The sequence below is a fragment of the Cygnus atratus genome, chromosome 13 (genome assembly GCF_013377495.2).
Source record: "Cygnus atratus isolate AKBS03 ecotype Queensland, Australia chromosome 13, CAtr_DNAZoo_HiC_assembly, whole genome shotgun sequence".
NCBI lineage: Eukaryota > Metazoa > Chordata > Aves > Anseriformes > Anatidae > Cygnus > Cygnus atratus.
The window spans coordinates 12514165-12540434 of NC_066374.1; the positions used below are offsets into that span (position 1 = coordinate 12514165).

The window sequence follows — 26270 nt, forward strand, 5'->3', positions numbered from 1 at the left end:
TAGAGCCGAGCAAAAGGGCGCAGCGACGCGCCCGCCGGCCCCGCCAGGGGGAGCCGCCATGATGTGAGGCGGTGCCTCCACGCTGAGGCTGCCGCCCCGCCGCCTCCCCTCTCCTCCCGCACTTCCGCCCGGCACAAGGCGGTGCCACCCCTCTCGCGAGAGCCCCGCGGCCCCCGCCCGCCGTGCCCTGAGGTGGCGGCGGCCCCGCTGCGCTGCCCTGCGCTGCCGGCGGCCCGGCCCGGCCCCGCCATGGCCTCCGACAGCGACACCGAGGAGTTCTACGACGCGCCCGAGGACGTGCACCTGGCGGCCGCCTCCCCCGCGCCGTGAGTCCGGCGCGGCCGCCGCCCTGCCCTGCCCTGCCCTGCCCTGCCCTGCCCTCCTTTCCCTCCCTGCCCTCAGCGCGGCCCTACGGGGGGACGCGGCCGCCCCCTCGCTTGGGGGGGTTCCGGGGGGGGGTCCCGGGGCGGTGGGGCCCTGCCGCAGCCTTGCGGCCCCCCCCAACAGGGTGCCGGGCCGGGCAGGGGGCCCAGCTCGGCCTGGGGCTGCTTGGGAGGGTGGCGAGCAGAGAGTCAAGGGGACGCGAGGGAACGGGGCGTCTCTCGGTGTGCTTTGGGGGGGCTGTGGGGGCTGGCAGCAGGCGTAGTCTTGGGGAGATGGTAACGGCCTGTGTCGGGCGGGCGACACGTAGGTTTTGGGAAAGATGTGTGATGAAATCAGGGCTGGCGGAACTAATTCTGAAGCACGAGTAAAATAACAGATTTTCCTGAGGGGAGGAGGAGAGAGCAAGCTCCTCCAGCAACAGGCTAACTGTTGCTACGTGTAAAACAACTTCTGGTGTACCCTGTCATTTGTTTTTAACAGCGTTGAATTGACGTGTCTTGTCAAATGCAAGCGTGTGGTTCTGCGCAGTGAGTTTAACAGCGTTTTATAGCGCCGATTCAGGGCTGTTACCTCAAACAGTGTCACTGCATTGTTGATGTTAGTAAAATACACAATCTCTTTTTTTAATTTATAAATATCTTTCTGGTTTTGTGCTAAAGCAGGTTATGGGTTGTATCAGTTCTGGTTTTCACGTAGCCTGGACCAAACCTCTCTATCATTTGATCTTGCAAGATGAGGTTTCATGTAGGTTGTTTGAAGAGCACTAAGATATGGATTGTGGGATCCAGCCATTTGAAGCTTTAATAATTGACAAAGGGCTCGTTTTAATCTGTGTGCTAGTGGCCGCTGGATGCCTTGAACAAAGGAGAAACTAGACCTGCGCTGCTCACTCCCACATCCTGTATCAAAGCTTTTCTGAACTTAGCTTTTTACATAGCACGGTGAAAAGCACATCTTGGCATGCAGTTCTGCAAGATGCGGTGAGCCAAATAAACAGCACGCTGTCGCTGAAGTGTTGTGTTGCTCCAGCTGCTTACCTTGCCCTGGCAGTAGTGATCATCAGACTCTTCTGAGTTGCTTTAACTAAGGAATTGAAAGCAGCTGAAAACTAGAAACAGCAAAATCTATTCAGTAAGTTAAAACAGCTGGAATCTGGGAGGGCAGGGACAGGAGAGGGTAAAGGTGTGGGATTGTGTGGCTAGAGGCAGAAGTGGGAAGCAGGAAACATCTTTTGCTTCAAGTGAGCCGTTAAATCTGACCTGACTGCATATCCTACCTTTTATTTGATACAAATAATGCCATATGTCCAGGCTTGAAAGTTTCCCCCACCTGTATCTATGCAGATCTTGATATGAAGTTAATATAACTTAAAACTGAAGATGCTTTTTGGTTTTGCATTGCTCTGCCATAACTTATAAGGATGCATCATTGACTCAATTTGGTAGAGATCAGTCAGCTTGAGTTAAGGAAGGAGTTAATCTCAGAGGACTTAGTTTGCAATGCAGATACTGAATCTGTTATTCCATCTGACATTGAATCTATACTAACAATATAGAGAGTATTTTCTCTAAATAAGCTCTGAGATTTCTTAAGAGCTAATTTCAAATTTCCATTGCATGCTTCTTGGAAGCAGGATTGTAGATTGCAGTTTTGAGACCTGTATGTGCACTGAATTGGGATCCACAAACAAACCAAAACCTCATGGGAAGAAGGGCAACTGAAAACAAGTTCATGTTACCCTCTGCAGTTTGAGGTTTTTCCTTGTGCATTCAGCATTCTGATACCAGCAAAATGACTTAGGAATTGTTTTTTGCAGCATGTTACAGCCAGTTTTTAGCAAAGTAGTGTAGATATATTTGCCCTCATTAAAATCGTGGGTTTGGTAGCTTCCTCCCTTCTGCACTGTGTGGGGAAGTTTGCTAACTGCTGATACAGAAATTCTGAAAGTGGCAACTTCTTTGGTATTTAATTGTTTTACTAGTTATCTCTTGTGATATGCAAGAACGGAATTTTCAAGTTGGATGTAAGCTCCCGGTTCCCACCTGCAGTCAGAGGGTACCAAAGATTAAACCCTCTCTCTCAAGGAAAGCACTCTATCTGCATCCTCAAGTACATATATGAACTGTTGCTTTATAAGGATTAATTAGTAAAAATTACAGAACTTGTTACAAAATGTTTGTCATATAATAATGAACTGAGGTAGCTCATGGACTGATGACTTCTGTAAGGGGAAGTGTGTTTAAATGAGATGTTTGGAGACTATTGTTTTGCTTCTGGGGAGGCCTATATCCTTCACTTCTGCTGTAGGTAAATCTGTCCTTTTGTGGGTAGCTCTGCTTTTGACGTGACGTATGGAGAGTGTCCATCTTACAGATAGCTAGATCAAAAGCAACGTCCCTTTCTGTAAGCTTTTCAAGATAACTAGTGAAAAAGAAACCAAGGTGCCTATGTGGACCAGTCAATGAAGGCATCTATTTGTTGTATGGCCAGCGGATTGGAGAGGGAGAGGTAGTGTGGCAGAAAATGTCCTTATTTAACCTCTATCACTCTGCTTTCAAAAGACCGTAACTACAAAAAAGGTCTAGAAAAAGTGTTCATGCCTCTAATAATTTCTGGGTCTCCCATGAAGAAGGATGTCAGCTTTGAGAGAAGGAGAATATGAAGTAAGGCTCCCTTGTTTGGATGCAGGCGTGTGACTGACTTTATCTCATACATAGGAAAAGTGGTTCACCCACTCAAATCGAGAATAGCCAAACCTAATAGTTTGAATATCACATACTTAATAGCAAGGAGTAAGTTTGTTCCTGATATACTCTTATCCGAAAAAATTGCTATAAGAAACCAAACAAAAGGCAGTAGATTCAAGAGATGGTGTAGGAAGAGAAATATCCTGTGGTACGTTAAGAAATTTAAATTCTTGAATTCTAACTTCAGTAGTCCTGTTTTTCTGAAGATGTTTCAATGCTTTTCCTGAAGAAATGAGTTTTCCCTGTAGGAAGCTGGATAACGTTAAGGTGTGCCCTGTTTACACATGAGACATGTTTAGCACAACTGTGTGTGTGTGTGTTAGCCAGTGCACAAAACTGAACTCAGCGGGAAGCGGAGCGCTTGACGCGTTGCTGTAGTGCCTTGCAGCACTGCAGGCAAGTTTCTGCGTCCTGAGCTAGCTGAAGATCCCACATGCTTTCCAAGGCTGGCTCAAACAGTGCATTGCAGTAGTGACTCGCTGTGGTTTAGAAGGTGTGGACTACCACAGAGAGCTGCTTCAGGAATAACTGTAGCTTCCAGGCCAGCCCTGAGTTAGAGGGAGGAAACCATCGTGTGCCTCTGCAAGCTGAAAGACAGCAGTAAGTACTGTGCTGGCTGTGGCTGAGCCTGTGTCTTCTGTACAATGTGCAACAACTATGCATACCCTTCAAACTTCTTTCCATCTGCCTGTTTGCACACTTTCTCCTTTCTCTGTAACAGTGCTCATCCTCCCAGGAAATCAGGCAGTTTAGTTCTGGAGTTTGACCAAGGGGAATCGTTTAGCACGCTGGGTTTGTTTTTTGAAGGGCTAGATGTATTTTTTTTTCTCTCACAAAACTTAGCAACAAGAAGTTGAAAATGTGAAGCTTAGTAGAGACTGAGTTACTGGTTGGAAAAGGTACTGGGCTGGAGCTGTGAGTGGAAGAGACAGCCTCTTGTAATCTGGTCAGCATTAGGATGAATTTTGCAGCTGAAGAAACACAAAAAAGTTCTTCAGGAGTTTGTTTGACTTACATATTAGTCAGACGTGGTTATGTTTGTGCAGGTGAAATAGGATTTTTCTTTGACTACTGCCTAATCTTTATAGATAACCTTGAACGTCTCCCTTTGTTAAACTGGTGTTACAATGGTATCATAAGAAAACTGAAGTTAGAAGCATTTTATTTGAAGTGTAGTCTACAAAATCTGTTGCTATGAAAGTTTTAATCATATTATTTACTGAACAATCATATGTGAAAACAAAATGAAGTTCTTGCATTTTCTGTGGTGTGTCAGTCTTTATGTTTTACCTGATAACCCTGTAAAGCCACAGACCTTTCAAAGCAAAACCAGTATTTGATTATTGGGTTGTTGATCTTCATAGAAAACCTTTTCAAACACTTTTGCTACTACACGCAGAAACACGTACAAGCAAGCATTTCAGATGCAGCGTCTATAAAACTATTGGCCTTAACGTAAAACTGAGAGGGAAGAAGGCTGGTAACTTCACGTGGTGGGGAAGGTGAGACCATTGCAGAGTAGTGTTGAACTGTAAGAGACTTCAGTTACCAAACTTGTTCTTTGGCTTATTTTCTTTATAAATGTACTAGCGCATAAGCAGCAACTAATCATGACTAAGCGAGAGATGCAGAACAGCTGAAAATTTTTCGGCTGAAATATTTTTCAGGGAAGCCGCTAAATTTGCTTGGCTATATTATGAACGCATCTGAAAGTGGTAGCATTGCCAGAGTTATGGAAGCTTTGCGATGTTTTCAAAGCATGATAACTTCAATGACAAAGCTTTACCTTAACATAAGACTTGTATGCTTGATATATCAAGCAGTCGGTACTGTTATATTCTATACCTGTGATCTCTAGCATTTATTTCCTGAGCAGCTTTGTCCTAATGCATGTGAGTAAAAGAGAGTGGGAAATAGCATCTGTTTTAGTCTTTTGAAGCTTGCATTTTTTGTTACCCGGTTGGAGGAATGATTTGCCTGTACTGGCAGCGATGCGCTAATTGGTGGGAAGTGTCAGAAAACTGAAGCAGGGATTTGCACTTTATTTAGGTTGTAATGTCTAAGCAGTGCCTTGTACAATTGGACCACGTGCTTGCTGAAGCCTAGGCATTATTGTAATTATAAAACGTATTTAATTATTGAAGTCATTTTGTGTATTTAATGAACTGACACACAGTTCGACCTCTGTTTCTGTGGAAATCCAAGAGTAGATAGTAGAATTGAAAATATTTCAGTAACAAGAAATTCAGCACAGGTTCTAGTCTTTCCCAGCAATGTATTATTATGGGAGACCAAAGACGTGTTTGTTTTTCAGGTCAAAATACCAATTGCTCCTTTTGCATGCTGTGGTCAGTACCTTCTAGAAAGGAGCGTTCTTTGAAACAGTGTTATAGATCTTGTGTATTTTAAATGTCAAGATCTGGACAGGAACGAGTTTAAGAGATTAAATTAGTTACAAATAATACAGTCTTTAAGCAAATCCTCTGCTTTCCTTAACTCTGCTGTACAAATGCGGTCTTTTCTTGTTGCCTTAAAATATTCTCAAACAGTAAAATATAATTTAAAAAGAACCAAAATTCTTATAAAAAAAAAAAATTGGAAATATGTCTTTTTCAGAAGATATTGTCCCCTAAAGCCATCATTTTGGAGTCAGGAGCGTCAAATTAGACTGAAATCTATATTTGTCTTTATTGGTCGGTACGAGATGATACAAATTGTTGAATGTCCCTGACCTTGGTAGCTACCTGGGATGATTTTGCAGTCCAGATTGTAGTTACATTTAGTGCTAAGCCTGTAAGGCTGTAATCTGTAGCTTGGTCCTGCTTGTGACTGACAAACTTCTTTATGTATTAGTAAGATCTTGTAATCAGAAAAAAAAACATGTGACTCATTGCTTAAGTATCTTCTAGAATTCTGAAAAACTTGTGAAAATGCAGTTTCAGGATATAATAAAGGTTGACAGTTCACAGCTTGGGTTGCATGGTGATCTGAAGAGAAGTAATTATTTGATACCAGTCCCCTTTGATACCTTGTTTTATGTAATTAGTGATACGAGAGGTTGCGTGTGAGTGGATGCTAATGCAACTTAACTGCTTCAGAGTATGCATTTTGGAAAGTAAGCAGTGCAAAACTGCTTCTCTCCTTTCATGATGTAAATGCTTACATTTACGTTCAGCATTGTGATTAGAAATGAGTTTGCAATTACTAGAGACGTTGAAGAGCAAAATGTCTATGATAATGTTGACACTACAGATTAGGATTCAGGCACTTGATTTGCAAGATACTAGGGCATTTGTACTTCTGCTTCCCATTTTGGTGTCCGCCCTGAGCTTTCTGAATATACGTGCTGATTTTAAATTATCTATAATGGGAGATGTTCTTAAATGTCTACTTGGAATAGCATCAGTTTAGAAAAGGGTGATAGAAACACTGTTTCCAGAAACTTGAGCTGAGAAACTGTCAGGGATTATAGAGCCTCCAGTAGATCTGTGCATCTTAGTTGGGCACTTAACTCTATGTGGAGCATTTTGTGTAAAAGAGAGAAGTGTCAGGAGCAATTACTTTGCTTGTGTGAAGCATCAAGTATACGTTAACTGTAAAGGAAGACTCTGTTAGAGATAGTTTAATATGAAGTTTACTGTTAAGAGGTTTATTTTTCTTGGAGCTCTACTTAAGTCTGTCTTCTCTTTCTAACAGGTCACCGACGAAAGTTGGATCCCATGTATTAAAGGTGAGTTCCTTAAAATCAATCAAATATTTGTTGATGAACATAATGCTAAGCATTTTTACCTAATGTAGTTGTGCTGTGGTAGTTCTAACATCTACACAGACAGGAAATTGTAGACTTTCCTTGCTATAGGGAGCAACCGTTGGGCTTACATCTCTTGAAGTTCCAACTTTACTTTTATTTACGGTATGTTAACGTGTCTTGAAGCTAATTTTATTCTAAACATTAAAAAATGCAATTGAGCTGTACTCAACTGCTACTCAGTTGAGCTGTACTCAACTACTAGACTCTCCTCTTTCAGGTGATTTGTGAATAGGAAGTAAGTTCCTGCAGGACCTGTTCTTTTGGTCGGAATTTATCTGAAATAGTTGACTCTGCTCCCTTCAGTCTTCAAAATAAGAAAAATCTTTGTGTGTGTACTTCAGAAAGCCTCCCCTCTAGGTTATATGAAAATAAAATACTATATTTAGCTTATTGAGACAGCATTGCCACTTCCCACGCAGGTAATTGGTATGCTGCATCTGTGCACAGTGACAGTGCAGCTGAAATCTGACACACATTAAATAGGTGAAGAGTTGGAACATTGTACAAATAACACTCGTTTGCCTGTCTCGGAAGGGCCAAACGTGGTACTATGCAATACTTTCACATGGAGTAAAGAAGACTTGACACTTTGTCCTAAAAATGCTTGTCACACAAAATAAGTGTTTATGATTTGTCAGCAATGTTAGAAACTAAGTGATAGTACTCTGCTCTCCAGCTGCCAGCAAATCAATAATCTTTTTTTTTTTTTTTTTACAGTGATACGATATCTTATGGTATCTCTTGTGGAACAGACTTACCCCTATTTTGTGTTCTACTTAATATCCCTTTAATCATAAAGTATTACATGTTTAAACCTTTCAGGAAATGTAACTATCATTCTGACTAAACTCAGCACAGTTAAACTAACTTTAATGTCAAATTTTGTTGACTGAAACGTGGAGAATTTTTAACTATAAAGTTTTGCGTGTTGTAGTTTTTTCTTTTTGTAAGCGTCTTCCTAAGTCACTTGTTCAAAGCTGGTTTTGAAGCTGAAACATTAATTCCTTCTGTGATTGGTACCATATCGGTTCAGTGAATGTGTGACTAATGGTATAGTTTGTCTTGGAGTGGGGAAAAATTATTTCTTAAGTCCAAAGTTTAATAGGTGTGGGAGATTAATGTCAACAAAATTAGAAATTAATATAATGGGCTACTATAGGCACTGGTTACACTTAAGTATTTAAGTTATATCTTTGAAGACAGATTTTTAGTGATAAAGCAAAATAGAACTTGCACTTGGACTAGAAAGATTTTGTATGGAAGGGAGTGGACAGGAAAGAAGAATTTTTCTGTAACTTCAGCTGTCTCTGCGTGATATTCCATTTCTAGAGGTCAGAGCTCTAAAAGGTGAATGTTTACAAGTGGTTTTTTCCCCAAACATTAGAGTATGTTAGTATGCTATAAAAAGTTTTTGACTAGCTGAATGTCTTAGAAGACATATCTTACTTTTTTTTTTGTCAGCACTAGGTAGTCAGAAAATCTTTCAAAGTCAGAAAGAAGAGGTCTTTTAAAATACTTGTTGAAAAATGGGAATTAAGTGTTTAATACGGAGAATAACGTATTTTGTGTATATCCAAAGCTGTATAAGCTAAATTAAATTAATAGCCTGACAAAACAGTTTATAATGGTGACAGTTAATCTCTGTGGGCTCTAACATTGTGGGGTGACAGCTGAGGACTGCTGACCTCAGCAGAAATTATCAGAGTTCTGTATCTGTTGACAGGAAGGAGTAGAAGAACAGCAGTTCTGTATCTCAACTCCGGGGAATTGGTCAAGATATGTTTGTTTTCTCTTAACTTTTTGAGCAGCTGATGGCTTATTAGATACCAATTTTTAGAGCCAGTCATGAGAAGTCTTTCTCTTTTGTGAGACAAACTCAGGCTGCTCCGTTAGTCAAGAGGTCCCTTCCAACCTCAGGGTTTCTATTAAATTCCACTTTTGATACTGCTTTTATGTATAGTATTTGTAGGCAACGTCATAAAAAACATGCAAACAGAAGGCATGTGATGAATGTGTTAATAGACCATACTAACTGAGGTTAAGGTAGGCTTCTGGTTAAAGCAGAATTCTATCTCATAAACTACTTGCTTCTCTGAACACAAGATTTTTTGGGAGTTGAATATTTTTACTCACAGCTAGGGTATTTTCAGACCTGTGTTAAGTCTTTGTATAGATTTCCATACCTAGCATGCTCAATATGTGATCTAATTCTTCTATTCATAGGGCTGCTTATCATAAATATGATAGCTTTAAATCTTGCATAATAAAAAGTAATTAAATCAATTGCAAAGACTTAATGCTTTATTTTGGCACGCAAACCCACTTCTAGTGAAATCTTTTATTCTTTGTTTGATAGGGTATGCTAAAGTGTTGATGCTATGTATGCATTTCTAAACTATGCTTCTTAAATCACAAACTGACTTCGCATCACTAGTGTAATATCCTGGTAGTGTTGATGGTACATATAGAAACTATAAATAGTATACTCAGTTTTGAATATTCATGCAGTCTTTCATCCAAATGTTCTGAAAATCTTTTTGTTTTTTTTTTTTTGCTTAAATCCAGTAATTCCATTTGTTCTGCTACAGTTTATATAAATTTCAGAAGAATCTGCATGAAGATGACTGATAGCAAAAATAGACAGTGCTAGATATAGTTGTTGTAGCTGAAGGTAAGATTCCATGTCAGAACCTCAAAGGAGTTTTTGTGACTACTTCATAGATCTGCCTAACTTAACCTGGTAATTTCTAATTGTGTTTCTATTATAAATGGTGATAATACAGTTCTTGCATCCTTTCCCACAACCTGATAAACAGCAAAATATTTTTGTGGCTTTTATTTCCTCCAGGTTATTAAATACATGTATTTTTCTAAACTTCATGCTACCTTCAGTTTTATCTCAGTTGAGGTTGCAACCTGTTAAATATATAGAACTTACATGTATAAAATAAATCTGATTTGGAAAAATATTAATGTTTATCTTGGAGTCTCTTCCATCAGATTTCCCTATACTGCAGCAGTAGCAAGGAGAAGGTAGAACACCAAATGTTGAATTGCATTTTTGTTTAGTAGTGTGCAGGCTGACTCTGTGTGCACTAGTGTGAAACAATATTCCTGTGTACTGTGCATTCCTGTATACTGCACATGTTTATACGACAGCGGGTGAAAATGCAGCAGAATTATATTCCTTTACACTGTTTAGTTTGTTGTAGCTGTACTTCAGATCAGTTTATTCAAGAACTTCTTACTACCTTCTACATGTGTCTTTTTTTCATAGGACCTAGACAGCAAACTACACAAAGCTGGAAATGAAACCTTTGTACAAGAAATGAAACAAGATGATTCAAAAGAGGTTAGCTAAATACTGCTTTATATTTTCATCATCACACAAGAAATACTAAATAATAACATTAATCAGTTGTCATCCAAAAACTGACATAGGTTAAAATTCATCGTTAATGTGAGAATGTTCATCTGAAGTGTAAATATCAAGCTAAGCATTCTGAAAACGCATTTAAGATTCACTAGTGTTAAATTATTTGTGTAATTTACAGGATTGTATTTGTCAGTGTGCGAGAGCTTGGAGAGTTGAACAGCTTTTGAGGCAGAACCAGCTGTCTCTCAAACTAAATTAGAGGAGTGGAAATTACTCACTTTTATCTTTCAGATATGCGTATTTCAGCACCTAGGTTCTCATCTCCAGAATTTTTAAACAAAACATATTTTGAATGCAAAGCAACTCTTCAATGGAAGGATTTTTGTGGGTATTATACAGACCAGCTGGTAAGTGTTCTCCAGGAGTGCCTGCTGTTTAACAGTAGATTTTTTTTAATTTCTTTAGATTATTGACAGTATTATAGAAGAAAGCCAGAAGGTACAGCAGCTAGAGGATGATGATTCCTTAGGTACTAGAGGAAAAGGACTGACTGTTCCAACTTCGGATGCAAATGCTTGGATTGCTGGAGTAGGTATCATTAGTAATATTCCAGAAGTATTAGCAGCTAAAATATCGTTACAAGAAGATCCAGGTGAACCAATGTATCAGAGTGTGGGTAACGACACTGATGTGGAGTCTGGGAAGCTTTTGTTTACTTCTGAGGAACAGGAAATTGATAAAGTAACAGAAGTAACAGATACAACTGACCATAAAATGGATGAAACTGAAGCACAAGAAGAAACATCAAAAAATGAGGACATAACAGACAAGAAAGAGGCAAACGCTTTAGAGCAAGTGGCTTCAGATTTGTCTACCAAAGACCTTCATACAACAGAAGAAATGCCTCCAGCAAAACCTCCGAGGCAGCTTACTGTAGAACCCGATATAGTTGCTAGCACAAAGAAGCCTGTTCCAGCTCGGCCACCACCTCCAACAAATGTTCCCCCACCAAGACCACCACCACCTGCACGGCCAGCTCCACCACCCCGGAAAAAAAAGAGCGAACTGGATTTTGAAGTGCAAAAACCTGCTTTAGAAGGCAAGTGTTCAATTTAAATGGCTTTAGTTATCTACATGGTTACTGTTTTTGTGTTTTGAGTGAAGAATCATTTAATCTTGTGATTTCAGTTTAATTGACCTGTAAAAAGAGGAGAAAGTCATTTAACAATCTTAGCTTCTTACAATGTAAAAATACCCTTTTGCATTACAGATGTTCCTAATTCATGGACTTTCTTGCATACCAACACATTTTACCAAAATAGCTACTTTTGCAGCAAGGAGAATTGGCCACAGTAATACAGAAACAAGCAAACAAAACAACCCACACTGTAAATGAAGTATCTGCAATCTGTATTAGCATAGAAATACAATTCAAGGTGTAGTCTGAGGCTTTGTGAAAAGGAGTAGTTCTAGGTTACTAGAAAAATGACCAAAAGGAGGAAAAAAAACCAATTTCTTAATAAAACTTACGAGAACTAGGTGTGAAGTCATGCCTGTGCATCCAGCTATGTAAGAAATATATAACCGATGAGATGGGTATAGTGGTGGTTGGCATAAAAACAAACAAAAAGTTGCCAGAAAGGGTGCTTGGGAGTTAAACTATTATGTTAGGACTCCAGTCAACTCTGTAGCCTGTCCATGGCTAGTTTTATGTTCTTCTTCCTGATATGAATCTCTTTTCAGTTCCTCGAGAGAATTTCACAGCTGGTGGTCTTTTAACTCCAACTACAGCAACAGAAGGCATTCCCAAGGATTCTCAGCCTTCTTTGGATTTGGCAAGTGCAACCAGTGGAGATAAAATAGTCACTGCACAGGTATTGGGAAATGGTTTTGAGTCTGAGAATAACTAACATTTTCTTTGATTCTGTTGTTATACTAGAGATTAAGTATTCTATATTTACAACATTTCAGGAAAATGGGAAAGCAGCTGATGGTCAAGTAACAAATGAAGTACTTGGACCACAAAGACCGAGGTCTAATTCTGGAAGAGAACTCACAGATGAGGTAGTAATAAATGTGGTCTGTACATAGTACTTTTCTGTGCTTGCAATTTCCAATCTGAGTTAAATGGAATAGTCACGTCACTTTTGCCTTCTGACCCACTATATGCTGTGACTAGAGGCTCAAATAGAAGGGACAACATGCTGACTGCCCACGTAAAGACTTTGTGGTTCCTGAGTCATTTGGGGTATTAGTGTTTGAAAGCATGAGGTGTAATAGATATGGGATGATAGGAGTTTGTGTTTGTAGCTGTACAAACATAGTACAAGGTTCAACATAAGGGAACACCAGCAAACTTGATATTTTTTTCATGCATAGGAAAAAGGAAGCAGTCAGCAATAAGAGAATGACTTTTCTAATATTAAGAAATAGTTTGTTCAGTTTATAACTTCCAATAATCCTAGCGATGTTATCAAACTGTTACCAGTTTTTATTGGTGTATATCTGTGTGTAGTTTATTATTGCTGAACAGGTATGCTCCAAAAAAAACTTTACTTTTGTGTTGTATTTGCTAGGTTTAAATACTCTTTCTCAGTAGGTAAAGGTTCTTCGACTAAATCTAAACTACAGCTGCTAGAATATCTGAAAGGGTATTCAAAATCTTTTAATTACGTATTAGCATGGAAGGTGTCAGGCAGTGTCTGATGTCCATATAACTTCATTTCTGATCTATGAAATTGAAGCTTGTGATGACATGTAATTGTTTCACTATATGTAGTGGTTGATAGCACTTGCGCTAACGTGCCAAAGGCAAGTTTAGCTTGAACTTTCTTTGTAAAATATTAAAGAACAATTCTCTAGTTCATTATATAATGTGTAAGACCAGATGATTTCTGTTTTGCTCTAGGTTTTGGAGCCTAATCAAGTCATCTTGACTTCACACCTTATTTTTTCCATAGGAAATTCTAGCAAGTGTAATGATAAAAAACCTTGATACAGGTGAAGAAATACCCCTGAGTTTGGCAGAAGAAAAGTTGCCAACAGGCATTAATCCCCTCACTTTGCATATCATGAGGAGAACTAAAGAATATGTCAGGTATGAATGATGATAGCTTTCAGCTCTTTATAATACTGTTGCTCTCATAGTCTTTGCATGCATGGGGACTCTTCTTATGCAATTAAGATCCCTGATCCATCTGTCTCTAATTTGCACGTTCAATTCCCAGCTCTTTATGAACTAGGTTATTTATTGAGGCAACAGAATTGTTTATTGAATTATTCTAATCTAACTAAAAGCTGATGATAGTGCTGGAATGTGCGCCTCTCAGGCAAGTATCTCTGAAAATCCAACTGAACTGCAGTTAGCACTAAATGTGCTAAATATTGTCATTTCTCTTATGAATTAAAGTACTTGAATACAAACTGTAATTATTATGTTCATGCTACCTCCTCCTTTAAGTTTTTCAGTGTTTAATTTAGTAGACCATGGTGCTGTGAAATCTGTGGTCATTACGGCTAACTACATGGAGGTTTTCCTTCTCTCAGCAGAGCATTAGGCCCTTCTGATGCTTAAAACTGATTCTATTTGTAAAATTTAGTTTAAAAAAAAATCTAGACTGACATGATTTCCTGATTTCCATCATCAAGAAACTGGATTTTTTTCCTAATGCCTAAAATTATGTGTGTTATAAATTAGACAGGTTTTTTTTTGCATTGCTCTATTGAAAAGCTCACTTCTGTAAAACTGTATCTTTGGTATCTAGGGAATATATGCAGTTTTAGTATCAAGATTCCTAACAATTGAAAGATCTGTTTTATCACTTGGTTAACATTGTGTCCATATATTTCTGATATGTGATGTGAAAGAATGAAGTGGGATCCTAAAGTTCCTACTTTATTGATAGTAGGATCCTAAAGATCCTACTTCATTGATGTTTCAGTCAGTTTAGATTTAGCATGATTTTATACTAAACAACAATCACTTCTGTATTTCCTAGTAATGATGCAGCCCAGTCTGATGATGAAGACAAAATACAGACGCAGCAAACAGACTCTGATGGAGGGAGGTTAAAGCAGAAAACGTAAGATGTTGTTTCATGTCCCTACGAAGAAATGTCAGATTTCATTTTAGTAAGCTGAAGTTCCCCTTCTCCCTTCTGAACAAGTTCACTTTCAGGTACAAGTGATACCTGAAACTACATACGCCTGTTCTGCAGTTAAATTAAAGGTTACGTGACTGCTGGCAAATTAAATGCTTATTTTTAGAAGCAGTAATGGAAAACAGTAATACTGCATTTCAAATCAAAGCTATTGATTCATAACAGGGAAAAATAAGAAATTGCCAGTATTATGTGTTGAAAAAGTGTCCTTGCTTTTTAAGGACCCAGCTGAAAAAATTCCTTGGCAAATCTGTAAAGCGAGCAAAGCACCTTGCTGAAGAATATGGCGAACGCGCTGTAAATAAAGTCAAGAGTGTTCGAGATGAAGGTCAGTGACACTTTCCATGCCCCCCAAATAAGTCTGTTTATCCTCAGGCCTCTTGAAATCGAAGCTTGCTGAGGGGCATTTACCACTATATGCTACCACTGTACAGTTGATAATGATGTGGCTTCTTAAAGTTTGTAGCTTGGTAGGCATTTTGACGATATCAGGCTACAAGAATGAATTCTTGTATAGTAGTTGGTGAGTGACCTTTTTGGCTAAATCAGTTAAATACTGTATTTTTTTTTATGCTGTTAGAAAGCTGTCTGGATATGAAAACAAACTTTTTGAAAAGTTATTCCAGCAAAGAAAGAAGTTGGGATTGTCTTCACTGCTTTAATAAAATCAGATGGTTTTCTGACAGTCAATTCCATGTTTTCATAAAAACAGAGCTCCTGTCTGGTTTTTTTCAGACATATGTGGTACTTCAGTAAGCCAGTCTAACCATAGCCTGAGATAAGTGCGGTAGAATTGTTGCGCTTTAGAATCCTGTGTTGCCACTGACTGTTTGCCCCACCTGTTTTTGCAATTCTTATGCTTCAAGGTCAAACCACTTGGCCATTTCAGCACATAGAAACCAATACAATGAAATGGATGATTTTCAGCATGCATTAAATTGACAGAAATTGCTAACCGCAGGATGTGCTGAATGCAAAACTTGTTGCAAGAAACAGGGCAGAACAAAAAATGATGGCAATTACTTGTAGTGTTGAGTGTTTAGATATACTGCAACCTAAAATCAGTGTAAATGTATTTTTAGACCTTGATACAACAGTACTTTTGTTTCGCTTTAAGATCTTAAAATTGCCTGTCAAAAGTTGATAATTCAAGACTGATCTGCTACCAAAATGTTTTGGCACAAATGCTTTCTAATAGAAAAAATGGGTGCTGCAGTATGTACTTCCAAATTTGTGTTCCTCTTAGTCTTCCATACAGATCAAGATGATCCTTCTTCCAGTGATGATGAAGGGATGCCATATACAAGACCAGTTAAGTTCAAAGCAGCACATGGCTTCAAGGGACCTTATGATTTTGAGCAAATTAAAGTTGTTCAGGATCTCAGCGGGGAACATATGGTATGTCTCAAATTTCTTCTGGTTTTTTTTGCCATTTTTTCTGGTGACCTTCAGAAATAACTGTCAAATTTCTTCTTGGAATTTCCATTCTGAAAAAGTAATATTCTGGCAAGAAATGGAAATTCAGCTGGTTTGATTAGATCTTCAGGAAAAAAAAAAAAGCAGTCTGCACATACTTAGGCATGAGGAAATCTCCAGAACTTTTCCTCAGAAGAGTTTGTGTTGAATTTGGTTTTCTGGTTCTTGTAATTACAAATCTAGGCTGAGTAGGCTATGATTCGCTACCAGAACTGGGCACAGAGCAGTGAGTTTGACCCAGTCAGCAGCAAATAAGCTATTTTGCTTAATAGAGATTTGACTGTAAGTATTGAACTGAAACACTAGACTGGTTCCGCAGGCAAAAGTGGGGAGAGATTAATGGGGTATGTACATTGGAATGATAAGGATGGAAGAGACTGGAGTGTGATATTTGCAAAAGGACAGCTGTGGAGAGTGATGCAGCAGAACTACCCATCCATCACTGAAGTGTGCATGCTCCCCTGCAGAGTCTGAAATGCATTGTAGTATTCCTGACTTCCCAGATTCTTCTGACAGCAGCTGTGTGACAGCAATTGAAGCTGTCCTCTATCTTTAACTGTTAGGCCAAGGATAATGACCTGTAGTAACCAGTTGGACTGAAGAGTTCAAGCTTGCCTTCCAAAACTAAAGTTTCTTGTCCTGAAGGTAATGCATCTGTATAAGGTTTCCATCAAGCCAGTAGTTGACTTCTTAAAACCTAGAAAATTACCCAAAAGTATCCTAAAAGGAAGTTAGGTTGGTGGAATCAAATACCTCATAGCTGTTCATTAAATAACAAAGAGGAGGTTGAATATTGCTTCTGCAGTATTGTGTTCTTATTGGTTGCTAATGTTTTGAACTTTGCATTGGAAAAATAATTGTCATCGCAGGCTTTGCAAAATTGCTCGTTTAGTGTATATATATATTTATATATATACACCTAGTACTCGGTTTGGGTGCCAGAATTGATGCAACTAAGCATGATTTCTCAAAAAAAGAGATAACACAGCTGGTGGTAACTTCAAGCACAGCTACAAATATCTGCTACTTCTGGAAGTAAGTCCTGCCTTGCTGACTGTTAGTAAGCATATCAGTTTTACATAGAATGCTGTGGCAACATTGAGCTTCCTTAACTCCTCTCTTCTACAATAATCTTTTCTATATGCTGTATCTTTTCAACTGTTTTTGCAAAGCTTGTTACACTGTCCACAAGTTTTAACAACTGCCTTTCAGTGTCTTGATTGTGTGTCCTAAGTCATATCAGTGAACATTCTAGAAAGGTTTTCTGGTATGGCAAAGGGCACTTTAACTTAAACCATGATGTCTTTGTTTTTGACAGGGTGCTGTTTGGACAATGAAATTCTCTCACTGCGGTCGCTTACTTGCATCTGCAGGACAGGACAATGTAGTGAGAATATGGGTTTTAAAAAATGCTTTTGACTACTTCAATAATATGCGAATGAAATACAACACAGAAGGTATCTTTCTGTATATTAGTAGAGCTCTAAAACATTAGAAATTCTAGTTTTGTAGTAATGTAGAGATGGTCATGGAATTTCTGCCTTTGTTCTAGGCCGTGTTTCTCCTTCCCCATCTCAAGAGAGTCTGAATTCTTCAAAGTCTGATACTGATGCAGGGGTATGTATATTAGATATTGAGAGGGAAAGAGATGGAGGGAGAAGTTGCACTGTTCTGTAATGCCAAATCTTCATTGTCACTTTATCCAAACACGTTAAAGAATTCTTGTCCTGAGGCATGGGCAAACTGTTTAATCAATAGATTTCATCAGTTGAATACTGTTATCCCATATATATGAGATGGAAGCAAGAAAAAGTCACTAAACTTCATGCATTACAAAATCCGCTTAACTTCGCTGTGGCCTTCTGCCAGCTAACTCGTTCCTCAGAGTAGATTTCTGAATTAAATACTAAAGAGGGAAAAAACATTATTGAATTCCCTGACCTAGTGTTTTGCCTTAGAGCGTTACTTAGAGTTAACATCTGACTTGATGTCTTTTCTGAGAAGAGGAAAGCTGAACAATAAGATACTCAGAAGCCTGTTAAAACATGATGTTCTTTACACATCTGTATAGAATAAAATGGAACATATCAGACCAAAAGTTAAGACATTGTTACTTGTATTCAGATACTTTTGTAAGCTTGCCATTAAAATCTACATAATCAGGATTTTTCTATTTTTGGTTTTCAGTAATGTAAGAAAGAGATAATAAAATGGGGGGTAAAATGAAGGTTTTTGGCAGTAGCATTATTTAATGTGTTGCTTTGGTGGTGGGGAATCTTTCCTTACCTTGAAGTGAATACGCCACACACACCAGGGGTGTTGTTTTGAGTTGTTTTTCACATGAGAGCTTTTGTATAGGAACTTCTAGTTTTGTTTTGCACTTGTCTATTCTGAAAGGCTCTTTTGTTAGGAAGCTAACATTCTTGATATGCACTAGGAATGTTGAAACTTTACCTTACGGTTTATTTCCTAAATTGAAATGCACTTTCAAGTTTGTACGCTCTGTTCCAAAAACTTATCTTCAGCTGTTTGCTTTAATTGCTGTCAAGCTTATCCCATTGAATAAAAGCTGTATTGATGGACAATGTAAAGCTGCTTTGTTTTGGCATTTCAAGATGATGTTTCACAGCGTGTTTGTACTTGAAAATGACTATGGTTGTTTATTAGGACAGTGCTGTTTATTTTAACTTTTCTAAGAGTTGTTCTTCAAATTCATATTGGCTCTGTAGATTTTGTTAGCAGTAAATGCTTTATTTTTAATTTTTCCAGCTGATATTTTCTAATGTTTCAAAACACTTATCTGATAGATTTGCAGTGGAGTTGATGAAGACCCAGATGATAAAAATGCCCCATTTCGTCAACGACCATTTTGCAAATACAAAGGCCACACAGCAGATCTTCTTGATCTTTCCTGGTCTAAAGTAAGGCACCTTAATAAAGACTACACAGTTCTGTGTTTTCATGGTTTTCTTTTGACAAATGACGTTGGAACTATATTTATAAACAATATGAAATAATTTTTGAGTTTAAAAGAAAAGGTTTATAGAGACATTGCTTATTGCATCTGAAATAACTGATAAAATGAATAAACTTTTTGGACTTCTCTAAGTCTTAAAAAAAAAAAAAAAAAGCTAGTAACAATTACAGTTGTATATTCACTACTAAAGCAAGCTAAATTGTTTAGAATGAGAGGAAAAGAATTTCCATTGGTCAATTTTGTGATTTCTGATTTATGGCATTAACTGCTTTTCTTGATTTCCATGTATTTCACTGTTTTTTGCAAAATGTACAGATTCTATAGTTATTGAAAACACAAATATATTACCTTGTACTAAATAGAAACTAGAGAATTGTCTTGTACTTAACTTTTGAAATGTTTCATATGAAGCCAATTTGGGTAATTCTTCATATTGGAAGACTTGTCATTTTATTTAAGAATTTAGTCTGGTTGGAGGACCTTAATCAGGAGAGGCTCTCAACCCCTTCTCTGAAGCCTATTTTGCAATAAAACCCTTTCTTTCATAGTGCCTTAAAGTCAATGTGCTGGAACTGCTGTGCTAAGTAAAATTGTAGCATCTCAGTGAGTCATCACTTAGTGAACCAGTGTTAAACTGTTAAATGTATTCATCAGTTGCAAGAAAGCATGTACAAAGCACTATAATGCAAGTCAAATTTGCAGTATCAGGTTGCTCCTGTATTTTCTGTTATGTTTGTGCCTATTAATAACTGTGGAATTCTCTTGTTCCACAGAATTACTTCCTGCTTTCTTCTTCTATGGACAAAACTGTCAGATTATGGCACATATCAAGAAGAGAATGTCTCTGCTGTTTCCAGCATATAGACTTTGTCACTGCTATAGCATTCCATCCAAGGGTAAGTGTAATTGTCCTGTTTCTTCTAGAGGTGGAATTTGAAATGACAAGAGTCTTCCCCCTTTATTTTTGATTTTTAAAAGCACATTGAATAATAGCATTTGTACACTTCAAAAATATCCCCATTGGAAAATATTCCAGAACTGTGTGTTGATCTTCACCAAACATCTGCAGAAATGTACGTTTAACCATACAAAGCTTCCTAATATTAATAAAACTGAAGGAGAGAAGCATTTTTGGCATTCCCTGAATCTATTCATATGTAACTAGTAGATGCATTAGGAACTCTGAAGGGAACTTTGAGCTCTTGTCAGGGTTAGTATTTTTTAACTTGTCTTCTGAGGATAAAAAATAACAGTGAACAATTCTCTAACTTGAGGTACTTATGTTCCTTTGACAAGGTTAAATGTATTCAGTCTAAAATCTCTAAGAAATTGAACTCTATTTACCAGTAACTTTAACATTGTCTTTTCAATCATCTGAAACTTCATAATCAACTAATTTGGGAGGTTCTGGAAAGAGGTGGTTTCAAAGTGGGGTGGGAATATTTCAAGGCAGTACTTCAAGGGCATGCTCATAGCATAAGCTGAGACTAATGCAGTGTGTCCTCTCAGGATGACAGGTACTTCTTAAGTGGTTCATTGGATGGGAAGCTTCGACTCTGGAACATTCCTGACAAAAAAGTGGCATTATGGAATGAAGTAGATGGGCAGACAAAATTGATTACAGCTGCCAACTTCTGTCAAAATGGCAAATATGCAGTCATAGGCACATATGATGGAAGGTGCATCTTCTATGACACAGAGGTAAAACGTTTTGAGACCGTTTTCTCATGCTAAAGAACAAATGGATTTAAAAGTCACATTTATTATTTAACTATCAAGAGTCAAACCTGTTAGAACTTGAAGCAAAATAGCTTGAAATTTTTACACACTATTTTTACAAAATAGCTTGATGTTTTTACACGATTATTTCAAATCAGGATAAAATTTAATTTCTTTTCAGCACTTGAAGTACCATACACAAATTCATGTGCGTTCTACTAGAGGCCGAAATAGAGTTGGAAGAAAAATTACTGGCATTGAACCTTTGCCTGGGGAAAATAAGGTACCGTTTTTTAGTGTAACTTTGGCTCAGTCTGGCATTTATATCTAATGCTCAGTAAGTTTGTTTTGCTTGCTCAGCTAAGCTATTTGCTGTAACTGGCTTAAATCACGATTCTTTTAAGACTTCTAAAACAATATTGCTCTTTGGTGTTACACACTTACAGAATACTGAATAGTGTTAAAACATTTTTTAAATGACATTTTACTCTGATTAATGCAAAACTGAGAAAATGCTTATAGATGGCTTTTGCTGATTTTTTTTTTTAATTCTTACTGTTCGAATGAACTCTGTTGCTCCTTCTTGGACATGCTAATGGTTTTCTCTTCTAAATTTATCTTTTCTAGATATTGGTGACATCAAATGATTCCAGAATCAGATTGTATGACCTAAGAGATTTGTCTTTATCTATGAAATATAAAGGTTATGTCAACAGTAGCAGCCAAATCAAAGCCAGCTTTAGGTAAGACAGGAGTTCTTGAATTTTGGAAATACCATAGATGAAGTACAGAGGCTTTTGTTGTAAATAATCTGTTTAGTTTGGTAGGAAAGGGAGTCTCTGAAACGTCACTTAGCTCAGAATACAAAGGTAACTAAAGGCTCTGGTCAAGAATGACAAAACTGCCTATGGACTGAGATCCTTCTGGAAATGGGTAAATCCTTTTATATTGACAGTTTGATCGCTTTAATTACGAGAACTGTGCTACAGCTGGTAGGGCTGGAGCACCATTCTTTCTCTCCTTTGTGGTAAATATATTTAATGCCCTTACTTTTGTTGTGTTGTCGATTGGGTGTTGGTCACCCAAATATCGCTCAAGGCTGTTGGTAACCCTATGTATCATAACTGTCAGGAAACAGCCTGCAAATCTGAGTCTGAGTTCTTTCTTCCTGTTTCCCTGTGCTTGTCTAAGATATTCTTCTCTGTTTGTGTGTATTGCTGTGACTGTCACAGAAATAGTAGTTTTTAGGGTAGAAAAAAGAAGGGAGGAAGGGGAGAAGAACATTTACTTCTCTTTGAGCCTTTTAGAAGATGATGGGGAAAAACGCTTGGTTATCTGTTTAAGCTGGATGTTTGAGCAGAGGAGGATGGTGTTTAAGGAGAATAATGCTAGGTTTAATCTTGGTTGTTATCTGGTGGCCTTTGGGTCAGCTTAAAGATGCTTTCAGTATTTCACAGAATGGCTGATGTTTGAAGGGACCTCTGGAGGTTGTCTTGTGCAGACCCATGCTCAAGATGAGTTTCCCAAATTAAGTCATCTCTACTTACAAGACTGTAGCATGGTATTAGTTTTGATAAGTATCATATGCATATAGTAAGTAAATTAAATACTTGGGTTGGATCTGCATGTATGGTTTTGTTTCTGTCAGTGTGTATTAGTCATCTGGTTAGTCTTACTGAATGCCTTTCGTCTTCCACTTATGTGGACTTTTTCTCTGCCCATAATTTGTGTTGCAAACAATTCCTGTTACACAGTCTCAGGTGTTCACACAGGTCCCAGACTCAGAAGCAAATTGTGCCTAAAAATTATGCCACTTGCTTGTTGTTGAGCCTAGCCGTTTAGTTTAACCCTATTCTATACCAGATGCTGCAGGAGAACGGCTTCTGTGCACTGTTATGAAGTTGTCTTATTCACGAGAACAGTTTTTTCAAACTGTTTTTTCTTTCACCAAGAAGCTTACATATACCTTTTTTTTTTTAGAGACTGCAGATCAAAAAATACAGTCTTCAAAGATAAAGGAGCGGTTTGAGTTGAGAACTTAGCCTGACTGCACTTGTAAAGCTGCAAGTCATCTGAAGTGCCATTGTAGGAGTCGTTTGAATGTCCAATGCAAGTAATGTTTTTTGTTTCTATCTTTAGCCATGACTTTACATACATTGTAAGTGGTTCAGAAGATAAATATGTTTATATTTGGAGTACCTACCATGACTTGAGCAAGTTTACATCTGTAAGAAGAGACCGTAATGACTTCTGGGAAGGCATTAAAGGTAAATCAGTTTTTGATCTTTGTTTTATCAAAGCTTATATGATTTCAAAAATTAAAAATATTTTTCTTTCAGTTTTAATTTGCTTGGCAGTGCTATTCATTTAGTTTGAACAACTTGTTAGCGTTTCCAAAGCAAGGTGGTTTTAAGTTGTGGGTTTTTAATAAGTGGACTCTGTCAGAAAACCTTGTCCTCAGGAAAATGTTGCATGAGATTGGGATGCATGACTGGGATGGCAAGTGGCGAAGTAGTTTCAGTCAGAGGTTCTGAATGAATGTAATGTATCACTGGCAGAAATGGATTGCTCGTCGACACTTAAATCCGTTATGGAAAAGTGACTTTGCAAACAAATACAAACATTTTTATTATTCTTTAAATTCTATAACGAAAGAAAAAAATGTAGCTCTCTTCTAGTTATCCACCATGCCCCCCATACACAAGTGTTTGGAAAATGCAGGACTATGTTTATATTAAATGTGCTTCGGAGCTCTTGCCTACTGGTTTTGGGTACTTCCAGGAGCTTCTGAGATCCTCAATCTTATAAAACAATGAAAATTGTTTCTTGATTTATGAGCTTACCTGGTTTCACTAGCACTGATATTCTGGGATATTTACTAAAACTTATGCTTGCTGTTTTTTGTAAAGATTAACAATTTCTTGAAACAAGGTAATCAAAGTTGGGTTGTCTTTCTGAAGCGCATAATGCAGTGGTGACATCTGCGATTTTTGCTCCCAATCCTGGCTTGATGGTATCTCTGGAAACTTCTGATAAGCAAGAAGCTGAAAGTAAAGGAGAAGATTCTGAAACAGCAGATACCATTCCCTCTGGTAGGTATTTAAGATGATCTCTGCTTGTTACCATGGTATGAGAAGGAAAACAAGAAAACTACTTTCAGTTTGGGAGGGAGGCTTTGGAACAAAAGTCCTTGCAAGGGGCATGGATATATTCCTGCCTTAGCAGTGGAACATTTTGACAGCTCTTGCATTCTTAAAATCACAGAGAAAATGAAGTGAGGGGCATAGCTATTGCTCTTTGTACTTTAGGTGTATTCTTGTTATATCTGAGCTGTTATGAGGTATGTCTGTCTCTACCACATATATAATGTAATAGCCCCTTTCGTAGAAATGCAGATGTTTCTTGAAGCAATGGTTAGATAACAGGAACGTGAAAGGTGAAGAGGGGTGTCACATCGATTCTTTTAATGAGCTTGATTTTTTTTTATAGAAATGACAATTTATTCTCTTTCCTTAAGGAGCATTGAAGACGGATCACACAGAAGTGCTTTTATCAGCTGACTTTACTGGAGCAATCAAAGTCTTCATTAACAAAAAGAAATATGTATCTTAATTGTTTTGCAACTGACAGCATAAAGCTATGGTACTATGGGATTAAAATTCCATAAATAATGTGGGTAAAAGCAAAGTATCTAATGTAATAATGTTACAGGCTGATTTATTTTTAAAATCTTTATTTTAAGGCTACTTAAATATTGGGTCCTTGGAAAGCAGTGTACCTATTAACACCTGGGCTTGTAGAATAGAGAGGAATGTGTAAGAATAATCCTGCCATACATTAGAATCTACAATTTCTGGGGGGGGGGAAAAAAAGAAAGATATTTGCAATGTAATTGTGCACCTGCACAGGTTTCTGCACGAAAACGTATTCACACATGTGTGTGCCTTTTGGTTACATGCACTAATTTGAGCATATATCAAGAGGAATATAGTGGTGCTTGTGGCCACTAGATGTCAGGAGTGGGAGTGGGGAGGGATGGCTGAAAAGATGCTGAACGATTGTCTGATCTTTGCACAAAAATCCATTTGAGAAAGATCTTGAATTTGTAGTAGCTCTTGTTCAGAATTTTAAGTTATGCAAGTTATCAGTGGGTCAGCAACCATGTGTAAATGTTTTTTATAAATTTCTCAACTTCAGGACGTGAAAATTTTTGTTGTCTTTTAATTGTTGTGGACTTTAGATTCTTATATATAATTTTTTTTGCACACTGGAGCACAATACTTGTGTAAAGAATTCTCTCATTCCTTGTTCATGGGCACCAGGATATATTCACCTTCCAGATAAAATTAAGCTGCATTAGAAAATTCTTATATTTTACAACTATGTAAAATAAACTGTTTACATTTTTTAAGCATTGTAGCTTAAAGTTTTAAGTTCCTGTTTATTTGTTTAGTGCCACTGAATTTTGAAAGTCTTTGTAAATATTCATATAAAACACCTATGAAGTAACATTCTGGGCATCATAACCCACGAAATGTTATTGATGGTCAAGTGTTTCAGAGAACAGATGTATCATTAAACTTGGTCGCACACTTGGAAATTGTTGCTTCTTTTCCATTTTGGTTCATAAATTTGCCTTTTGTCTAAATAACTTTGATCTGTTTCTCACATCATTGTCTTGCATTCACTTGTTACTTTTGAGTTCTGCTTTGTCTGATCTTGTCACTTTTTAACAACTTTATTTCTGAAGTAATGGGGAAGAGTGTATTGGAAATGGATAAGTTATGTTTTTTTAAGCATAGCTAAAGAGTAGTTACACGGTAATTTAATGTAAGGAGGAGACTTCAAAAGTGTGTAAATAGCGCTGTCCTTCCCATTAGTGGAAGAACAAAGGTATGGAAAGTCAGGAAATCAGTCCTACTCTTTTAATTCTTTTTTTGCTTGGGTGAATTTGACCATGACTATGTAATACTGTACCAGAACAAGAAAGGGAGTTGCAAGGGGTACATTGTCTGACAAAATAAATACAAAAAATGTTATGTGCTATAGAAAACTATTTTCAGATGGCACGCTTAGAGTAAGTATAACTCAGATTTGAAAATGCTTGTGTACATGAGACAAAAACAAGCTCTCAAGATTTTGTTTTTCTTTACTTTGAGTTCCACTGAGTTGACAGTTGACGACATGGCACAAAAAGACATTTGGTCTGTGACTCCAAAAATGAGTTTCTGTAATAGGTTATATATCTAGAAGACTGTAACTGACAGTTTCCTGTGAGCTAATCTCAGACACTTGTGAAGTTTGGTATGGATGCTACACATTTAGTGACATGCAAGCAAAGAAGCTGCTTTGTATGGTATAAACACCATCCCTTTGCTACAGCTTGTGCGGAGAGCCCTGTAGATCCTGCTGGCCCCCCAGCTTGCCTTGCCTCACCTCGCACAGCAGCCCTGGCATGCGGAGCAGCACTGTGTGACCCTGCTGAGATGAGTACTCACCTGGACTGTACCCTTCTGAGGGAAAATCAGTGTTTGGACTTGGTGTTTCTCCTGTCTTTGAGCTGTGGTTGTGCAGCCCTATGTAAGTCAGCAGAAGGCGGTCCTTTAACAGCAAGGGCTTG

The 26270-nt window shown here is 37.9% G+C and overlaps 1 protein-coding gene across 2 annotated transcripts; it reads left to right on the plus strand.

Moving 5' to 3' along the window:
- The first annotated feature begins 141 nt into the window (after positions 1–141).
- Positions 142–24857, plus strand: WDR44 (WD repeat domain 44). 2 transcript variants are annotated; one of them, XM_035541366.2, is made up of 20 exons: positions 142–326; positions 6828–6861; positions 10220–10294; positions 10784–11417; positions 12062–12192; positions 12290–12382; positions 13279–13415; positions 14317–14400; positions 14700–14806; positions 15725–15876; positions 17273–17411; positions 17507–17571; positions 18762–18875; positions 19705–19827; positions 20441–20632; positions 20832–20933; positions 21278–21393; positions 22790–22917; positions 23611–23742; positions 24168–24857. In XM_035541366.2, the coding sequence occupies exons 1-20, from the start codon at positions 250–252 to the stop codon at positions 24260–24262; spliced, it is 2730 nt and encodes a 909-aa protein (XP_035397259.1). In that variant the 5' UTR covers positions 142–249; the 3' UTR covers positions 24263–24857. The 2 variants fall into 2 exon arrangements, with proteins under 2 accessions (XP_035397259.1, XP_050569294.1); XM_050713337.1 differs by lacking the exons at positions 142–326; positions 6828–6861 and adding an exon at positions 9506–9613.
- Positions 24858–26270: the final 1413 nt, after the last annotated feature.